This window comes from Trichosurus vulpecula, chromosome X (genome assembly GCF_011100635.1).
Source record: "Trichosurus vulpecula isolate mTriVul1 chromosome X, mTriVul1.pri, whole genome shotgun sequence".
In the NCBI taxonomy this organism is placed as follows: Eukaryota; Metazoa; Chordata; class Mammalia; order Diprotodontia; family Phalangeridae; genus Trichosurus; species Trichosurus vulpecula.
This window is the reverse complement of record NC_050582.1, coordinates 40,089,060-40,103,341: the sequence shown is the minus strand read 5'-3', so window position 1 is coordinate 40,103,341 and position 14,282 is coordinate 40,089,060. Positions and strand designations below refer to the sequence as shown.

Here is a 14,282-nt window from a genome sequence, read left to right as displayed (position 1 = left end):
ACCAAGTGGAGTCAGAGGATCTGGGTTCCAATAACAGACACTTAACATTGATGTCCCCTTTGGCAAATTATTTAACCTCTCCAGGCCTCAAATTTTTCATCTGAAAATGAGGGGAGGGGTGACTTCACAGGTCCCTTGTAGTTCTAAAATTATATTAAAATTAATCTAGCAATAGTATGAGTAATGGATTGGAGAGGGGCAAAATGGAGGTATGGAGACTACTGTTCACGAGAGAAATCTGGACTAGAGGGGTGGCAGAGGGAGTTGTAACCAGTGCAGAGACAGTAGCAAGAGTCAATTAACAATGCTGATTTGCCAGCTTTTGGGATTGCAAAGAAGCCTGTCAGTCTCCTGCTCAATAAACTCCAGTGGCTCCCTATTGCTTCCAGGATCCAATATAAAATCTTCTGTTTGGCTTTTAAAGCCTTTCATAACCTGGCCTGCTCCTACCTTTCCAGTCTTCTTACATATTACACCCCTCTATGTACTCTACAATCCAGTGACTTTGGCCTCCTTACTGTTCCTCACACAAAAACACTGTATTTCCTGACTGGTCATTTTCACAGACTGTCCATCATGCCTGGAATTCTCTCTCTCCTTTCCTCTGTTTCCTGACTTGCTTCAAGTCTCAGCTAAAAACCCACCTTCTGGAAGAAGCCTTTCTCGATCCCCTGCAATGCTCATGCCTTTCCTCTGAGGTTACCTCTACTTTATCCTTTATGCATCTTGTAGGTATGCGGCTGTTTGCATGTTGTCTCCCTTTTAGTTGATGAGCTCCCAGAGAACAGAGCCTGGTTTTTGCCCCCTTTTTTGGGTATCCCCTGAGAGCACAGTGCCTGGCACACAGCAGGTACTTAATAAATGCTTGCTGACTTGACTTGATTTGGAGGCCAGCCTTTCTAATTCTCTGGTGCAGCCCATATCCTTTTGGTCCCCGGTGCTGCATTCTGGTAGGAAGCAAAGTCCTAAAACAGAAGCAATCATGTTGTCATTTGGCTTTGGAGGCTGCGTTAGAGAAGTAATTGCTGTTGCGACGCGAATGTGATGAGGCAGTTAAGCTAATAGAAATAGTGACTTTGAAAATATATGTGTGTGGACTATTGGCAGCGAATTGTTCATCTACATCTGGCTTCCCTCCACTTCCCAACACACTCCTGGCCGCTTCCCCAAATTGCCCAGATGGCATGTACTCAGGGAACACAAATCTCATTTTAATATTAGCCTCGGCAAAATATAATTAGGAAGGAAATCTACTGCAAAAAAGAGTTCGTTTCAAAGTTTGACAAAAATTATTTTTGTACAATCCACTCTTATGGATTATTTACACCGTAGAAAATGTTAGCTGTCAACCATACTGCTGTGAATGAGCCCAATCTCATCTGATTCCAGGAGCTAAGCAGAAGTGGGCATGCTTAGTACTTAGATGGGACCTCACCTGGGAATACCAGGTGCTGTGGACACAGAAAAGAGAGGTAGGATGAAGTAATGGCTGAGAAGACCTGGGTTCACCTCTTCCCTCTCGTACATCTGTGACATTGGACAAGTCACTTAACCACTCATTGACCCATCAACTCTCTAAGATTGTAGATGACAGATGAGTTGCCCATTTGTACTGATAAAGGGAATTTCCATACCAGGAGTATCCTACCCTGATGAAATCAGAGGTCCAGCTGTCTAGCCACTCCTACCACTCCCCATGCAAAAGGTGATAAGTTGGACCCTAATTTAAATCATATTGTATCTAGTGAGGTAGAGTGCTGGTCTGAGAACCAAGAGACTATAGTCCGAATACCAGCTTTGATTCTTCCTAGCTATGTGACCTTGAGTAAGTCATTTCCTCTCTGTGAGACTCAGTTTCCTTATCTATAAAATGAGGATAATCATACTTACACTGCCAACCTCTCATGTTTGTTTGGGACAAAACACATTGCACATTCCTATAGAAATAGGAGTTACATGCCATATAACATGGTTCTATTTTTTTCCTCTTTATCAGGTGTGTATTTATTTTGCTATAGTTCTATTCTGAAAACTTATGTGTCCTCTTCTCTTGTCTCTCCCTCTTCTACTTCCCCCCACCTCTCTCCTCATTTGGAAAGATGCAGCTTCCCTGAAAGGAAAAGAATGGACTTCCAGGGAAGACGTGACCAGTCCATAAGGCTGGCCCATCCCATTCCTAAACTTATCCGACTTACAGTCTGTGTTGATCTGTCACTGCTGGATACCAACTTGAAAACTTGGATGGCTTTTTCTTATACTACTAAAAATACTACCTTGGGTACAGAAGATAGGGAACTTGGACTGGAAGGAGACTAGAGGCAGCTAAGAGTCAACATCTCGGGCAAAATGTTTCCGGTTAATCACAGCCTTTCTCTTTTTGGATAGCACAATATGTGCCTGATATGGGATGGGGTGAAAGGCAGCCTAGAGCTGTTCCTTAATAAGACAAGGCTGCTGAGAGTGATGGCCAATTCTCAGAACATGACAGCCAATGGGAGTTTGGTCCTAGGACATTTCCTTCGGAACAAGGGGAGCCAGCCAGATGGCAGGGCCCACAACACCGTGGGCAGCTTGTACCTCTTTCAGCTGTGGGATCACATCTTGGAAAATGAGGACTTTCAGAAATGCTACATTGGAAATGTGGTGAGCTGGGAGGAAGATGATTGGTTTTTCAATGACATAATCCCCACAACTGATGACTAACTGCACTGTTGTGAGTAAATGGTTAAATATTTATTTCTCTTTAGGAAATACGGTATGTATGGATTACACAGGCAGGTTGGGGGAGGTGGGTGTCCCAGGGGAGATGGCTCTTTATCTAAACCCTAGAATATACTGGGATACATAATACTAAGACAAAAATAAGTTATTTTCTTTTTTTGGGGGGGGGAAGGCAAGGCAATTGGGGTTAAGTGATTTGCCCAAGGTCACACAGCTGGTAGGTGTCAAGTGTCTGAGGCTGGATTTGAGCTCAGATCCTTCTGACTCCAGGGCCAAGGCTCTGTTTACTGCACCACCTAGCTGCCCCCAGAAATAAGTTCCTAAAGAGATAAGCCTGCTGAGGGTTAGTAGAGCACCTGATGCGAGAATGTTTCCTGACCAGGTGGTATGAAAGCTGGATTCTGGGTTAGGGGTTGGGGCAAGGGGCAAACACATCTAATGAAGAGGTTTTGAGAGGCAGCATGGCGGGCTAGAAAGAATGTTGGACACAGAGATGGAAGGCCTTGGTTCTGACAGTTACTAGCTATGGGATTCTGGGTAATCTTTCTGAACCTCTCTGTAAAATAGGGTTAATGATATTTATACTTCCTACCTCACAAGGTCATTGTGAAGAAAGTATTTTGTAAACCCAAAAGCAGGAAAAACATAGGAGCTTAGGGCAGTAATGTCCAATTAGGCAATTGATCCCTCAGTCAACAACAACATCCAGGCACTGTGCTAGGCATTGAAGATGCAGAGATAAAAGAAATTCCAGCCCTCTGCCAGGGGAGAAAACCATGCACATGCAAAATTGTATATTAAAAATTTGTGACGAGATAATAGGGTCACAGATTTAGAACTGGAAGGGACCTTAGAGACCATCTAATCTGGGTGTGGGGAAGCTATGGCCTTGAGGCCACATGTGGCCTTCTAGGCCCTCAAGTGCAGTCCGCTGACTGAATCCAATCTGAGAGGAGAGAATTTGATCGAGGGGAGGGTACCAGAAATTTGGAGACCAAGAAAGGCCTTGGGTGTGAGGTAGTGCTTGAGTTGAGCTTTGAAGGAATTTATGTGAGGAGAACTTTGGAGAACTTATCTATTTGAGATGGAATTCATATGACTTAATCACATTAGCCCCTTTCTTCCTTAGGCTTTTTAAAATTTAGATTTTAACTTCCATTGCCAAGTTCAGGTATTCAAACATAGATATGCAAATAAAAGCATAAGAAGAAAAAAGCACATGTAAGTTTCACAAAGAGCACTTAACATTTAACAAAGGAATTGTGGTTCTACTTGTGTTTGTAACCTCTATAATTTCCGGATTGGCTCTCTTATCCCCAAGATGCACTTATTGTCTTTCATGTGCTAGCACCCACAGCATCCTTGTTTTGATCCTTCTGGGCCTGCTTTTCTATGTGGAGAAAATACATTTGTTTTTGCTATTGCTTTTTTCCCATCACATAGTTGAAATAATGCGTAAACTGTTGCTTTCATTATGATTTCTTCACCCACAACCCTTTGTAGAACATATCTTTAAGTTTTTCTTTATGGTACAAGGATATTTGCTCAGTCAGTCTTCAGTGAATGTTTCTGTACAGCTGGGTTGGTTTTTTTTCCCCTAGTGGGAACATCGGGTCAAAGGGAATATACATTTAGGTAACCCTTATTGCATTTTCCAATGTTTCCTTTAATATTCAGTTCTGTTATTTCTTTCTTATTGCTCTTCCTGACTTCTCATATTTTGAAATGTGAAAGACTCTACGTTGCTTTATAGAAATGTTGGCTCTCTTCACGAGTCTAATAGCACTGTGAGGGCACACCTGATGGATGTCAAATGGGATCTCAGTTGCTTGGATTTGTATTACCTTGATTATTAGAGATTTTGAACAGTTTTTGTTTGTTTGTTCTTTTCAGGGGGGAAGGCAGGGGCAATTGGGGTTAAGTGACTTGCCCAAGGTCACGCAGCTAGTAAATGTGTCAAGTGTCTGAGGCCAGATTTGAACTCTGGCACTCCTGATGCCAGGGCCAGTGCTCTACTCACTGCACCACCTAGCTGCCCCAATTTTGAACATTTTTTGAACATGGCTGCTAACAATTTATGTTTCTTCTTTCAAGAATTACCTGCTCATATCTTTTGACCACTTAGCTATTGATTTTATATTTTATATATTTTTATATAATACATATATGTGTAATTTCTATCAGTTCTTTATAAATTTTATTTCATTTGGTCCTGGTGTGTTTTTGCACATCAGCAGCTAGGTGGTGCCAGAGTGCACAGAGCATTGGGCCTGGAGTCAGGAAGACCTGAGTTGTAGTCCAGCCTTGGACTAGCTGTATGACCCTGGGGACGTCACTTCACCTCTGTCACCCTCAGTTTCTCATCTGTAAAATGGGGATCATAATAGCACCTACCTCCCAGGCTTGTCGTGAGGATCAAACGAGATAATCTTTGTAAAATGATTAGTACAAGTGCCTGACAAGTTTGTTATTGTTCAGTTGTTTCAGTCGTGTCTGATTCTTGGTGACTTCATTTGGGGTTTTCTTGGCAGAGATACTGGAGTCGTTTGCTGTTTCCTTCTCCAGCTCATTTTATAGATGAGGAAACTGAGGCAACAGGGTTAAATGACTTGCCCAGGGTCAAACAGCTAATAAGTGTCTGAGAACAGATTTAAACTCTGGAAGACAAGTCTTCCTGACTCGGCTCTATCCACTGCAACACCACCTAGCTACCTTCCATAGCACATAATAGGCACCATATAAATGTTAGCTGTTTATTATAATCTTTGCACATCGGCAGCTAGGTGGCACTGTGGATAGAGCATTGGGCTTGGAGTCAGGAAGAACTGAGCACAGTGCCTGGCCCATACTAGGCACTTAATAAATGCTTGTTTCTTTCCTTCCTTTTTATGTGGCAGTCCATTAATATGCTATTCAATTTATTTTTCTGTTATTATTCTGCTTAGATGATCTATTTCTCATTTTATCATTCGGATGCTTTATATATTTAATGCACTCATCCATTTCTTTTGCATTCTCAGTTTTTCTAGCATAATTGCATGCAATATTCTCAAATACTTTTTAACTTCTCCCTCATTATTCAATGTGATTCTGCCCTTTTTGTTTTGATAATTTGGTTGCCTTGGCTCTAATTTTTGACTTAATTAACTGTTTATCAGTTTTGTGGATCTTTTAAAAACTGGTTGTTTATTTTTTCAATTTGTTGTTCTGTTAATTTCTCCTTTGAATTGAGCTCTATCATCTTTTGTGCTTATTTTAGCGTTCTTTTTATTGATTTTTCTCCTTTTTAATTGCAAACTCGACTCATTAATATTCTCTTCTATATTCTTCCTATAAGAGCACAGGAAAATAGATTTGCCTCTAAGAACTGCTTTCGCTGTGTCCCATAAATTTTAATGTGTTCTTTTATTATTGTCGTTATCTTCAATATAATTTTTAATTGTTTCTATAATTTAGTCTTCGATCTAAGCATTTTTTTTGTTGCAGCCTGGGCTGTAAGTGCTATGGTTACTCATAGGTGCCCACTGCTGATTGGCATGGGAGCTTTGACCTGCTCCATTTCTGACCTAGGCAGCCCCTCTTTAGACAGCCTGGTGGCTCCCTGCTTTCAAGAATCACCACGTTGGGGCCAGACTTTATGCAGTAGGTATTTTGCCTACAGCAGCTCAGCACTCCAGAGCTCAAGTCATCCACCAGTCTCAGCTTCCCCAAAAGAAGAGATTATACACCTGTGCCACCCAACCCAACCCCATGACATTCTAAGAATTTTCAAACAAATCATTTTTTGGCTCCATAATTTTCTCCCATTTCTCTTATAGATTACTATTCTGCATGATGGTCTATAAAAAATATTTAAAATTTCTGGTGTTTTTCCTCTTGCATTTATTTATAAATTCTTTGGGGGCACAGAGCATGATCAATTTTTGTAAATGCCCCATCCACATTTCAAAAAAGAAAAAAAATATTCTCTATTAAACCCATTCAAGTTTTGCCATGAATCTCCAGCACAGTGGTGTAGTGGGTAGAGCTAGTCTCCAAGCTAGGATGACCTCTACTGGTGGTGTGACTCTGGGCAAGTCACTTGACCTCTTGGTAATCTAGGCTACTCCCTATAAATTGCAGAGAAGGCAAACTGGTAAAGACAGTTCCTCAGCAAGAGCTCCCTATACCAATGAAATCACAGTCCCTCTCACTAGCTATTTAATCTCATTTCCCCAATATTCTAGGATTACAGATTTAGAATTGGAAGGAACCATGTGGGTCATCTCTTTTAGAAACACCTCATTTTGTAGATGAGGAAAGTGGGGGACAGAGAGTCTGTGACTTGCTCATGGTCACATAAATGATAAGTGGCAGGGCCAGGATTTGGACACAGCATCTCTGACTACAAACTTAGCATGCTTTCCACCACGCTATCCAGATCCCCCAATTCTGCTCCATTCTACATTTTCTTTATCTCTCTTTTTCAGTCATGTCTGATCCTTTGTGAGCCCATTAAGGGTTCTCTTGGCAAAGATACTGGAGTAGTTTGCCATTTCCTTCTCCAGCTCATTTTCCAGATGAGGAAGCTGAGCAAATAAGGTGAAGTGGCTTGCCCAGGGTCACACAGTTTAGCAAGTATCTGAGGTCAGATTTGAACTCAGGTCTTCCTGACTCCAGGCCCAGTGCTCTATCCACTGCAGTGCTACATGGGTTCCCTTATTTCCCTTTTGCTTCCTATCTATAACTTTTGGCAGCTCAGTTACCTTTTCCTCTGCAAATGTGGCGCCCATGAACAAAGAAGTCTTCTACCCTCTTTCCCTTCACTTTTTTGGGGGTTATATTATTAAGTACATACATGCTATTTCTTTCTTGATTATTCTTTTCCCCTTACTTCCCAAGGCAACTTGGGACCACTAGTAGTCAATCAAAATGACTTTTTGAAGCTAGATATTTGTTAATTGATTTGCGACCCTCTGCTGCCTTGATGACCCCCTTTAATTGTTCCATTGATGGAACCATTCCAACACTTCTGTCCTTGAGATGCTTCTTACTGACTCTGATTCTTTGTTCCTTGAGAAAATGGCAGCTCTTTCCAGTCCACTGTTGTTCCGTTGGTCTTATGCATTCTAATGATGTAGGATCCCTCTCTTAACTTTGTAACCTTTTAAGATGACCAAAGGTTATAACAATAACCTTTAGGATTTTACATACTGTGGTTAACATTTTTAACAAACCTATCATCCAATTTTGGTCCTTCATTTCTGGAGACAATTTCAGGCCTTACCACCTATAGAGGTTAAAAACAACATTTCTGGGTCAGTTGAATCTGAGGTTTCTCTCTGTAGGTATCCTATGAAGTCTATCACTCTTCAGTCTGTCAGCAGCCACTCAAGTCTCCTCTTTTCCACACAGTAAGGAGAATGTCATAACGTATCTGTGTATACCCTGAAGTCCATGTGGGGGTTTGTAGAAGGCAAAGCATAATTGTGGATGCTCATAAGGACTGTGAGCTTATTGGCATTCTCCCAGTCATATGCACACACACACACACACACACACACTCACATACACATGGAAAGATCTGGCATTTCTCCAAGGGATGAAGAGTCACATTCAGTAAGAGGCATTAGAAGGTTAGAAATGTTGGAATAGTTCCATCACTAGAATGATTAGGCCTCAAATCATTTAACTCTAGCTATATGATCTTAGACAAGTTAGTTCCCCTCTCTGAATCTGTTTCTTCATGCCTAAGAGGGGGATAATAAAATAATAAATCCTACTCTATCTATCTCACAGGTAAAGTGGGGAGGGAGTGGTTTCGAAGTATAGAGAACAAAGACCAGGCCATATAGGGTGTTTGGGGAAGGCAGAGGATCATAGATTCAGAGTTTGGGTTGGAACAAAGAGAAAGTAGAATAAGACCAGAAAAGTAGGAAGGTATGAGGTTACAGAGGGTCAAATAGAGGAATTTAAAACTTATTTTTAAGGCAATGGGAAGTTATTGAAGATTTTCTGAGCAAAGAAATAAAATGATCTGCACATCAAAAAGATATAATCCTCTAAAGTCCTTCACAACCTTTCAGTATCCTTGTACTTGACTCCCTTCCATGTATGCTATAATGTAGTGACACTGGCCTCCTTGCTCTTCCTCACACGTGACACTCGTACTTCTCCCAACTCTATGCCTTTGCACTAGCTGTCCCTCATGACTGGAATGCTCTCCTTCACCTACATCTCTTAGTTTTCCTGGCTACCTCAAGACTCAGCTCAAATCTCACCATCCACAAGAGTCCTTTTGTGTTCTACCCTGCTCTTCCATAATGGCTAGTGTTTTCCCTCTGAGACTACCTCCCATTTGTGCTTTATATATCTTGTATGTTTATAGTTATTTGCATGTCATCTCCCCCATTAGAATAGCAGTTCCTTGAGGGCAGGAATCAGGTACTTCCCTTTTCCTTGTAATCTCAGTGCTTTGCACATTGCTTGGCACATTGTAAGCACTTAACAAATATGGTTGACTAATCAAAGGAATTAAACATTAAACACATACATTCTGGCATTGGTATGGATGAAGAGGAGGCTGGAGGTAGAGGGTACTGTCCAACCGATCTATTGCAGGACAGATTAATCCCAAGCCATGGGCATAGGAGATAAAGTAACTGGTACTGCTACAGACAGAACAGTGAAGTCAAAATGAAGAGTAGGTTTAAGAGGAAAGATAATGAGTTTGGGCTTCGGCATTGTGAGTCTGAGGTACTGCTAGAGCAGCCAGGTAGAGATAAGTAGGAGATGTGGGTCTGGAGTGCAGAAGAGAGGCCAGGGCTGGAGATAGAGATATGAGTCATCTGCATACAGGTGGCAGCTGAAGTCACGGAAGTAAATGAGATTGCCAAGGGAGGGAGTGTAGAGAGAGGAAGAGATGGCCAAGGACAGGACTCTTGAGGAATACCTACATTAAAGAAACAGAAAAGGGAAAAGGAGTCAGTGAAAGAGACAGAGAAGTAAATAGGCAAGAGCAAATCCAGAGGAGGGCGGTGTGTCAGCTGGGGAATAGGGAGTCACTGAAGATTTTTGAGCAAAGGAATAGATGCGACAAGATCTATAAATAAAGAGAAGTATTTGGGTATATTAGCTGGGCTGGGAGAGCCAAGGGAAGGGTTTTTTGGGGGACTGGGGAGACCTGAGCACGTTTGTAGGCAGATGGCAAGGAACCAGTGGTGAAGGAGAGATTGAAGATGCCTTATTAACAAACCTTTAGAGGCTTCCTTGTGCTAAAGGAAACTCCCTTGAAAGTCTGCCTACTGCCTGGGGAAATTCTGCTACCAGCTGCCACAGCCACCTGGGCTCATTCTAGCAGGAGCAGTGTCTCTGCCTGATTCACCCACCCCTGATTTACCAATAAAACCTTTGCCCCCAAGAGGGGAATTATGGGAAGGATACAATATCTTATTCATCTCCCAGCCTTTTCTTTTTCCACAGAAGGGAGAAGACATGGACTGAAAGGCAGAAAACTGAGTTTTAGTCCCTAGCTCTGCTGCTGGGACTGACATCCCTTCCCTAATTCCTTCCTCTCTCTCTCCTCTCTTTTGATATTTGTTCTGTGTGTTCCTCTCTCTCTCTGTCTCTCTCTCTCTCTGTCTGCCTCTGTCTCTTTCTCTGTCTCTCTGTCTCTGTCTGTCTGTCTGTCTGTCTCAGTCTCTCTGTCTCTTTCTCTCTCTCATACACACACACACACACACACACACACATTTCTGATTATTTCCCATTTTTTTTTCTAATAAGCAGCACCTCCCTGGCAGATGGGCAAGGCCAATTAAAAAATATTTAACTCTGAAGGAGTCAATTTTCCTTCCCCTTAGTGGCTTGACTGTAAATAGTTCACATCTCTGTGACTGGAAAGGTGGGAAAACCAAGCTTCCTGCTAGTCTACTGCAGATAGTTTTACTTGCTTGTCTCTGCCTCTGGGCACCGCTGTGCCCTGGCCTCAGAGATAGTTGCACAACTCTGATTCCGCTGTATCACTTGCTATGGCTGCCCTACTCTGCTCATTCATGAGTCAAGTTTTATTCCTTGCCTGGTAGAGGAGTTCAGTCCCCATTTTGAAAATCCCTTCTCCTCGTGTGTTTCTTCTGTCCCCCTAGCAGCATCTGATTGGTCTGTTCTAGTCGCTACTTTCCCACTTTGCTCTAATAAATAGATTCGGAATTATAATTTACAGAGGTCATGATCGATGGAAAAAAACAAATGAGATCTGCAGCTGGCAAAACCCAATTTTAATATGAGGTGATAGCGCCAAATCACAAGCTTCCTCAGACACCTTAACAAATGCTCTACTTAATATTCTGCTGGCAGGTACATCTCTAACAGACGCCCTCATCCATATTCAGAGGCTATAGCTTAGCTTCATGGGGTCCAATAATTACCAGGCAGAATTTTGTCTGGAGCTTAGGAGGAAGTGGCATAGAACCCCCTCCCCATTCCCCCTTAGCCTTTTGAATTAGCATGGCTTATCCCCACTTCAGAAACTGGAAGCACCAAGGGTCATCCACGCAAGTGCCATGAACCCTGCTTGCATTGCTGGCTGAAAGTCAGCTACAGAAGTAAAGTTAGGAAACATATGCACTTCTGACTAATACAGAAGTGGTTTTGTGTTAACTTTGGGGGTCAGCTCACAGGGCATAGCTGTTCTAGGCAAATTTTTTTAAAACCCCTAATAAATTCAAGCCCAGTTTGAATACTTTTTTTAGAAGTTAAAAAAATGTTTCTACATGAGTCATTTCTGGATGTCCTCCTCCAAAACCTGAGTGCTTACACTGAAAACCAGTTAAACAAAACCATACAAGGATCTGTCTGCTCTGTGCAACATTCAGGACCCAGAGTCCCCTAACCTCTCTACCAAAAGGAGAGAGGTGCATTTCATTACCTGTAGAAAATAATTTTTCCCTCTTTGTAGAGCACACATGAAACTCAAAAAGGATGAGTGTGGTACTGAGGGCCAAAACAAACCCAACCCAGTACAAACCCAGACTGGAAAATGACAAACTATTTCTTTCCTTTTTTTTGAGGGGGGAGGCAAGGAAATTGGAGTTAAGTGACTTGCCCAAGGTCACACGGCTAGTAAGTGTCAAGTGTCTGAGGCTGGATTTGGACTCAGATCCTCCTGATTCCAGGGCTGGTGCTCTATTCACTGCACCACCTAACTGCCCCAAGCCATTTCTTTACTAGTTGTGTGATCTTGGTCAATTACTTTACCTCTCTCTAGGCCTGTTTCTGTCCCATCTGGCTCTTAAAGTTATGGCTTAGTTCAAAGTTCTATCCTTTTGAAATCTCTTTGGATCCTGACACAGTTACCTGGCATATTCCCAGTTTTTTGTGTCATCCGCTGAGTGAACAGGCTATTCCAAGTCACCCATGTGTCACTTGGGTCCCAGCTCAATTTCTTAAACATGGCCTGCTTAATCACATTTTCCAGTTCAAGGAGAATTTATATCTTCCCCAGGAAATTTAGATATGTTCTGGAGATGATGGGATCCTACCTATCCGTTCTCTGAACCCTTTGAAACCTCTTCTCCTAACAATGTAGGATTTGCTAGATGGTACAATGGATTGAGTGCCAGTCCTGGAGGCAGGAAGACCTGAGTCTTCCAGCTTCAGACACTTACTAGCTGAGTGACCCTAGACAAATCACTTAACTTCTCTTTGCCTCAGTTTCCTCATCTGTAAAATGAGGATAATAATAACAGCGCCTACCTCTTGGGGTTGTTATGAGGATCAAATGAGATAATAACTGTAAAGTGCCTGGCACATGGTAGGCGCCATATAAATGTTAGCGGTTGTTATCATTACTACTTAGGCTTCTCTTCTGTCACAAATTCCAAGGATCTTATCATGACCTCACTGGTATGCATACCTAGAACTTGAGATTCTAAATGAGAGGCAAATATAACCTCATGTCGATACATATCACGGAGACTTATTTGGTGGGATGATCTGAATATGGCCCTGGAGATTGTTGAAAAAGGCCTGGTTTACCCTTCTGGAGCTATAGCCCAGTCATAGGACCACCAGAGTCCCCAGATGCTTGGGAGGGGCAGAGAGAGTCTTGGTTATTGGGTTACTTGGTACTTGGTTTCTGGACTACTTTCCTCCCTCCCCCAAACTGTCTCTGTTCCACAGTGCGCTGTCCTTCCTCAACCCCAGCCCAGGCTCTGATGACTAGGTATCTTTCCAGTGTGCTAAGTATAAAACAAATGGGAAGCTGGTGGGACAAGAAAAGAAGAGGTAGAGGGAAAGAAAGGACTGTACTCTCATGCAGTGAGTGTGAGAAAGACACAACGGGCTTGGAGCCAGGGTGAAGTGTAGGGAGAGAGGCCTGATTCCGATGTGGACTGTTCTCACAGTAGCTGCAGACCACAGATAACCACAGGAAAGTTCCATGTTTCCGGCTCCTGCTGGGTAGATAGATAATTGGACAGCATCACTTCCAGTGCTGGTTTCAGAGTTAAGATTGTGAGAGGCAGATGTTCAAGAAAATTAAGTTAGTTTTGGTAGGGACCAGAAGTCCTACCTCAGGAAGACCCATGAGCATTCTAATGGCTCACTTCTGAACCTGCCTGGGGACCCTGAGGCCTCAGCAGCAAAGCTCATTGGAGTCAGACCAGGCTGCTTGTAGTGCACACATATAATGCCATAGTTTGGAGTCTCAGAGAAGACAGGAAGACTCATAAACTAAATAAATCTCTGAGGACTATTAGTTCCGGGCTTACGAACTTCAGCTCAGAAATGGTAAATGTCAAGACGTGCACAATGACAGTGTGATGTTCATTTATCATCTAAGAGCTCTTGCTGGAGTCCTACTAAGAAATCTTGGTGTTCAGGGCAAATACACGTACATCCCTGGGTAGTTTAGAGATGTAGTGATTTCTTTCAGTCTACAAATCTCCCCAGAGAACCAGAACAGTTGGGGGCACTTCTCAGTATCCGTTCCAAGGAACTTGCTGTGCTCAGATCAGGTGTTAGCTAGATTGCCTGGTGATCAGAACAACTAAGCTGAAAAGGGCCCATTCCCCATTGTAGGGACAATCAGGACTGGAGCCCAGAGATCTGATCCTGAGGCCAAAAGGGCAGCACAGATTTGGGAAGTGCTGCAGGTCATATATGCCTTTTCAACAAAAGCAAGATGTCAAAAGATCAAGCAACGCATATTCCAGATATCTTGGAAATTCAATTCTGCAATCCTCTTGGAGGTTCTTTGAAACTCCTTGGTCCATTTCCTATTCAGATTTGGGCTTCTGAAAAGTCTCTGTGCTTTTATTTCCGCAGCTTGGCCGTGGCTCAGGGTACAATTACTCTCATCCTCCCCAGTGGTATTAAAAGTTGAGGCAGGCATGCTGCCTACTCTTAAGACCACTTTAAAAAACCCTGAAGATTAAGTGGCAGTGAGATATACTTTGGAAAGCAATTTACTGTCAACCTTCAAGGCATCAATCATTTTAAATGTTTAAGCTATTGAGAAAAACCCACTCGGTGTCAGTCTAACACCTTTAAACAACCAAAAAGAAAAAAAAATTGTTTTTCTT

At 42.5% G+C, this 14,282-nt stretch overlaps 1 protein-coding gene across 1 annotated transcript in view; it reads left to right on the top strand.

Annotated features, from left to right (window-relative positions):
• The first annotated feature begins 2,124 nt into the window (after positions 1-2,124).
• Positions 2,125-14,282, top strand: part of ADGRG4 (adhesion G protein-coupled receptor G4) — an 81,038-nt gene continuing 68,880 nt past the window's right edge. The window contains 1 exon segment of the mRNA XM_036739811.1: positions 2,125-2,701. Within this exon segment, the coding sequence (XP_036595706.1) occupies positions 2,125-2,701 (577 nt within the window).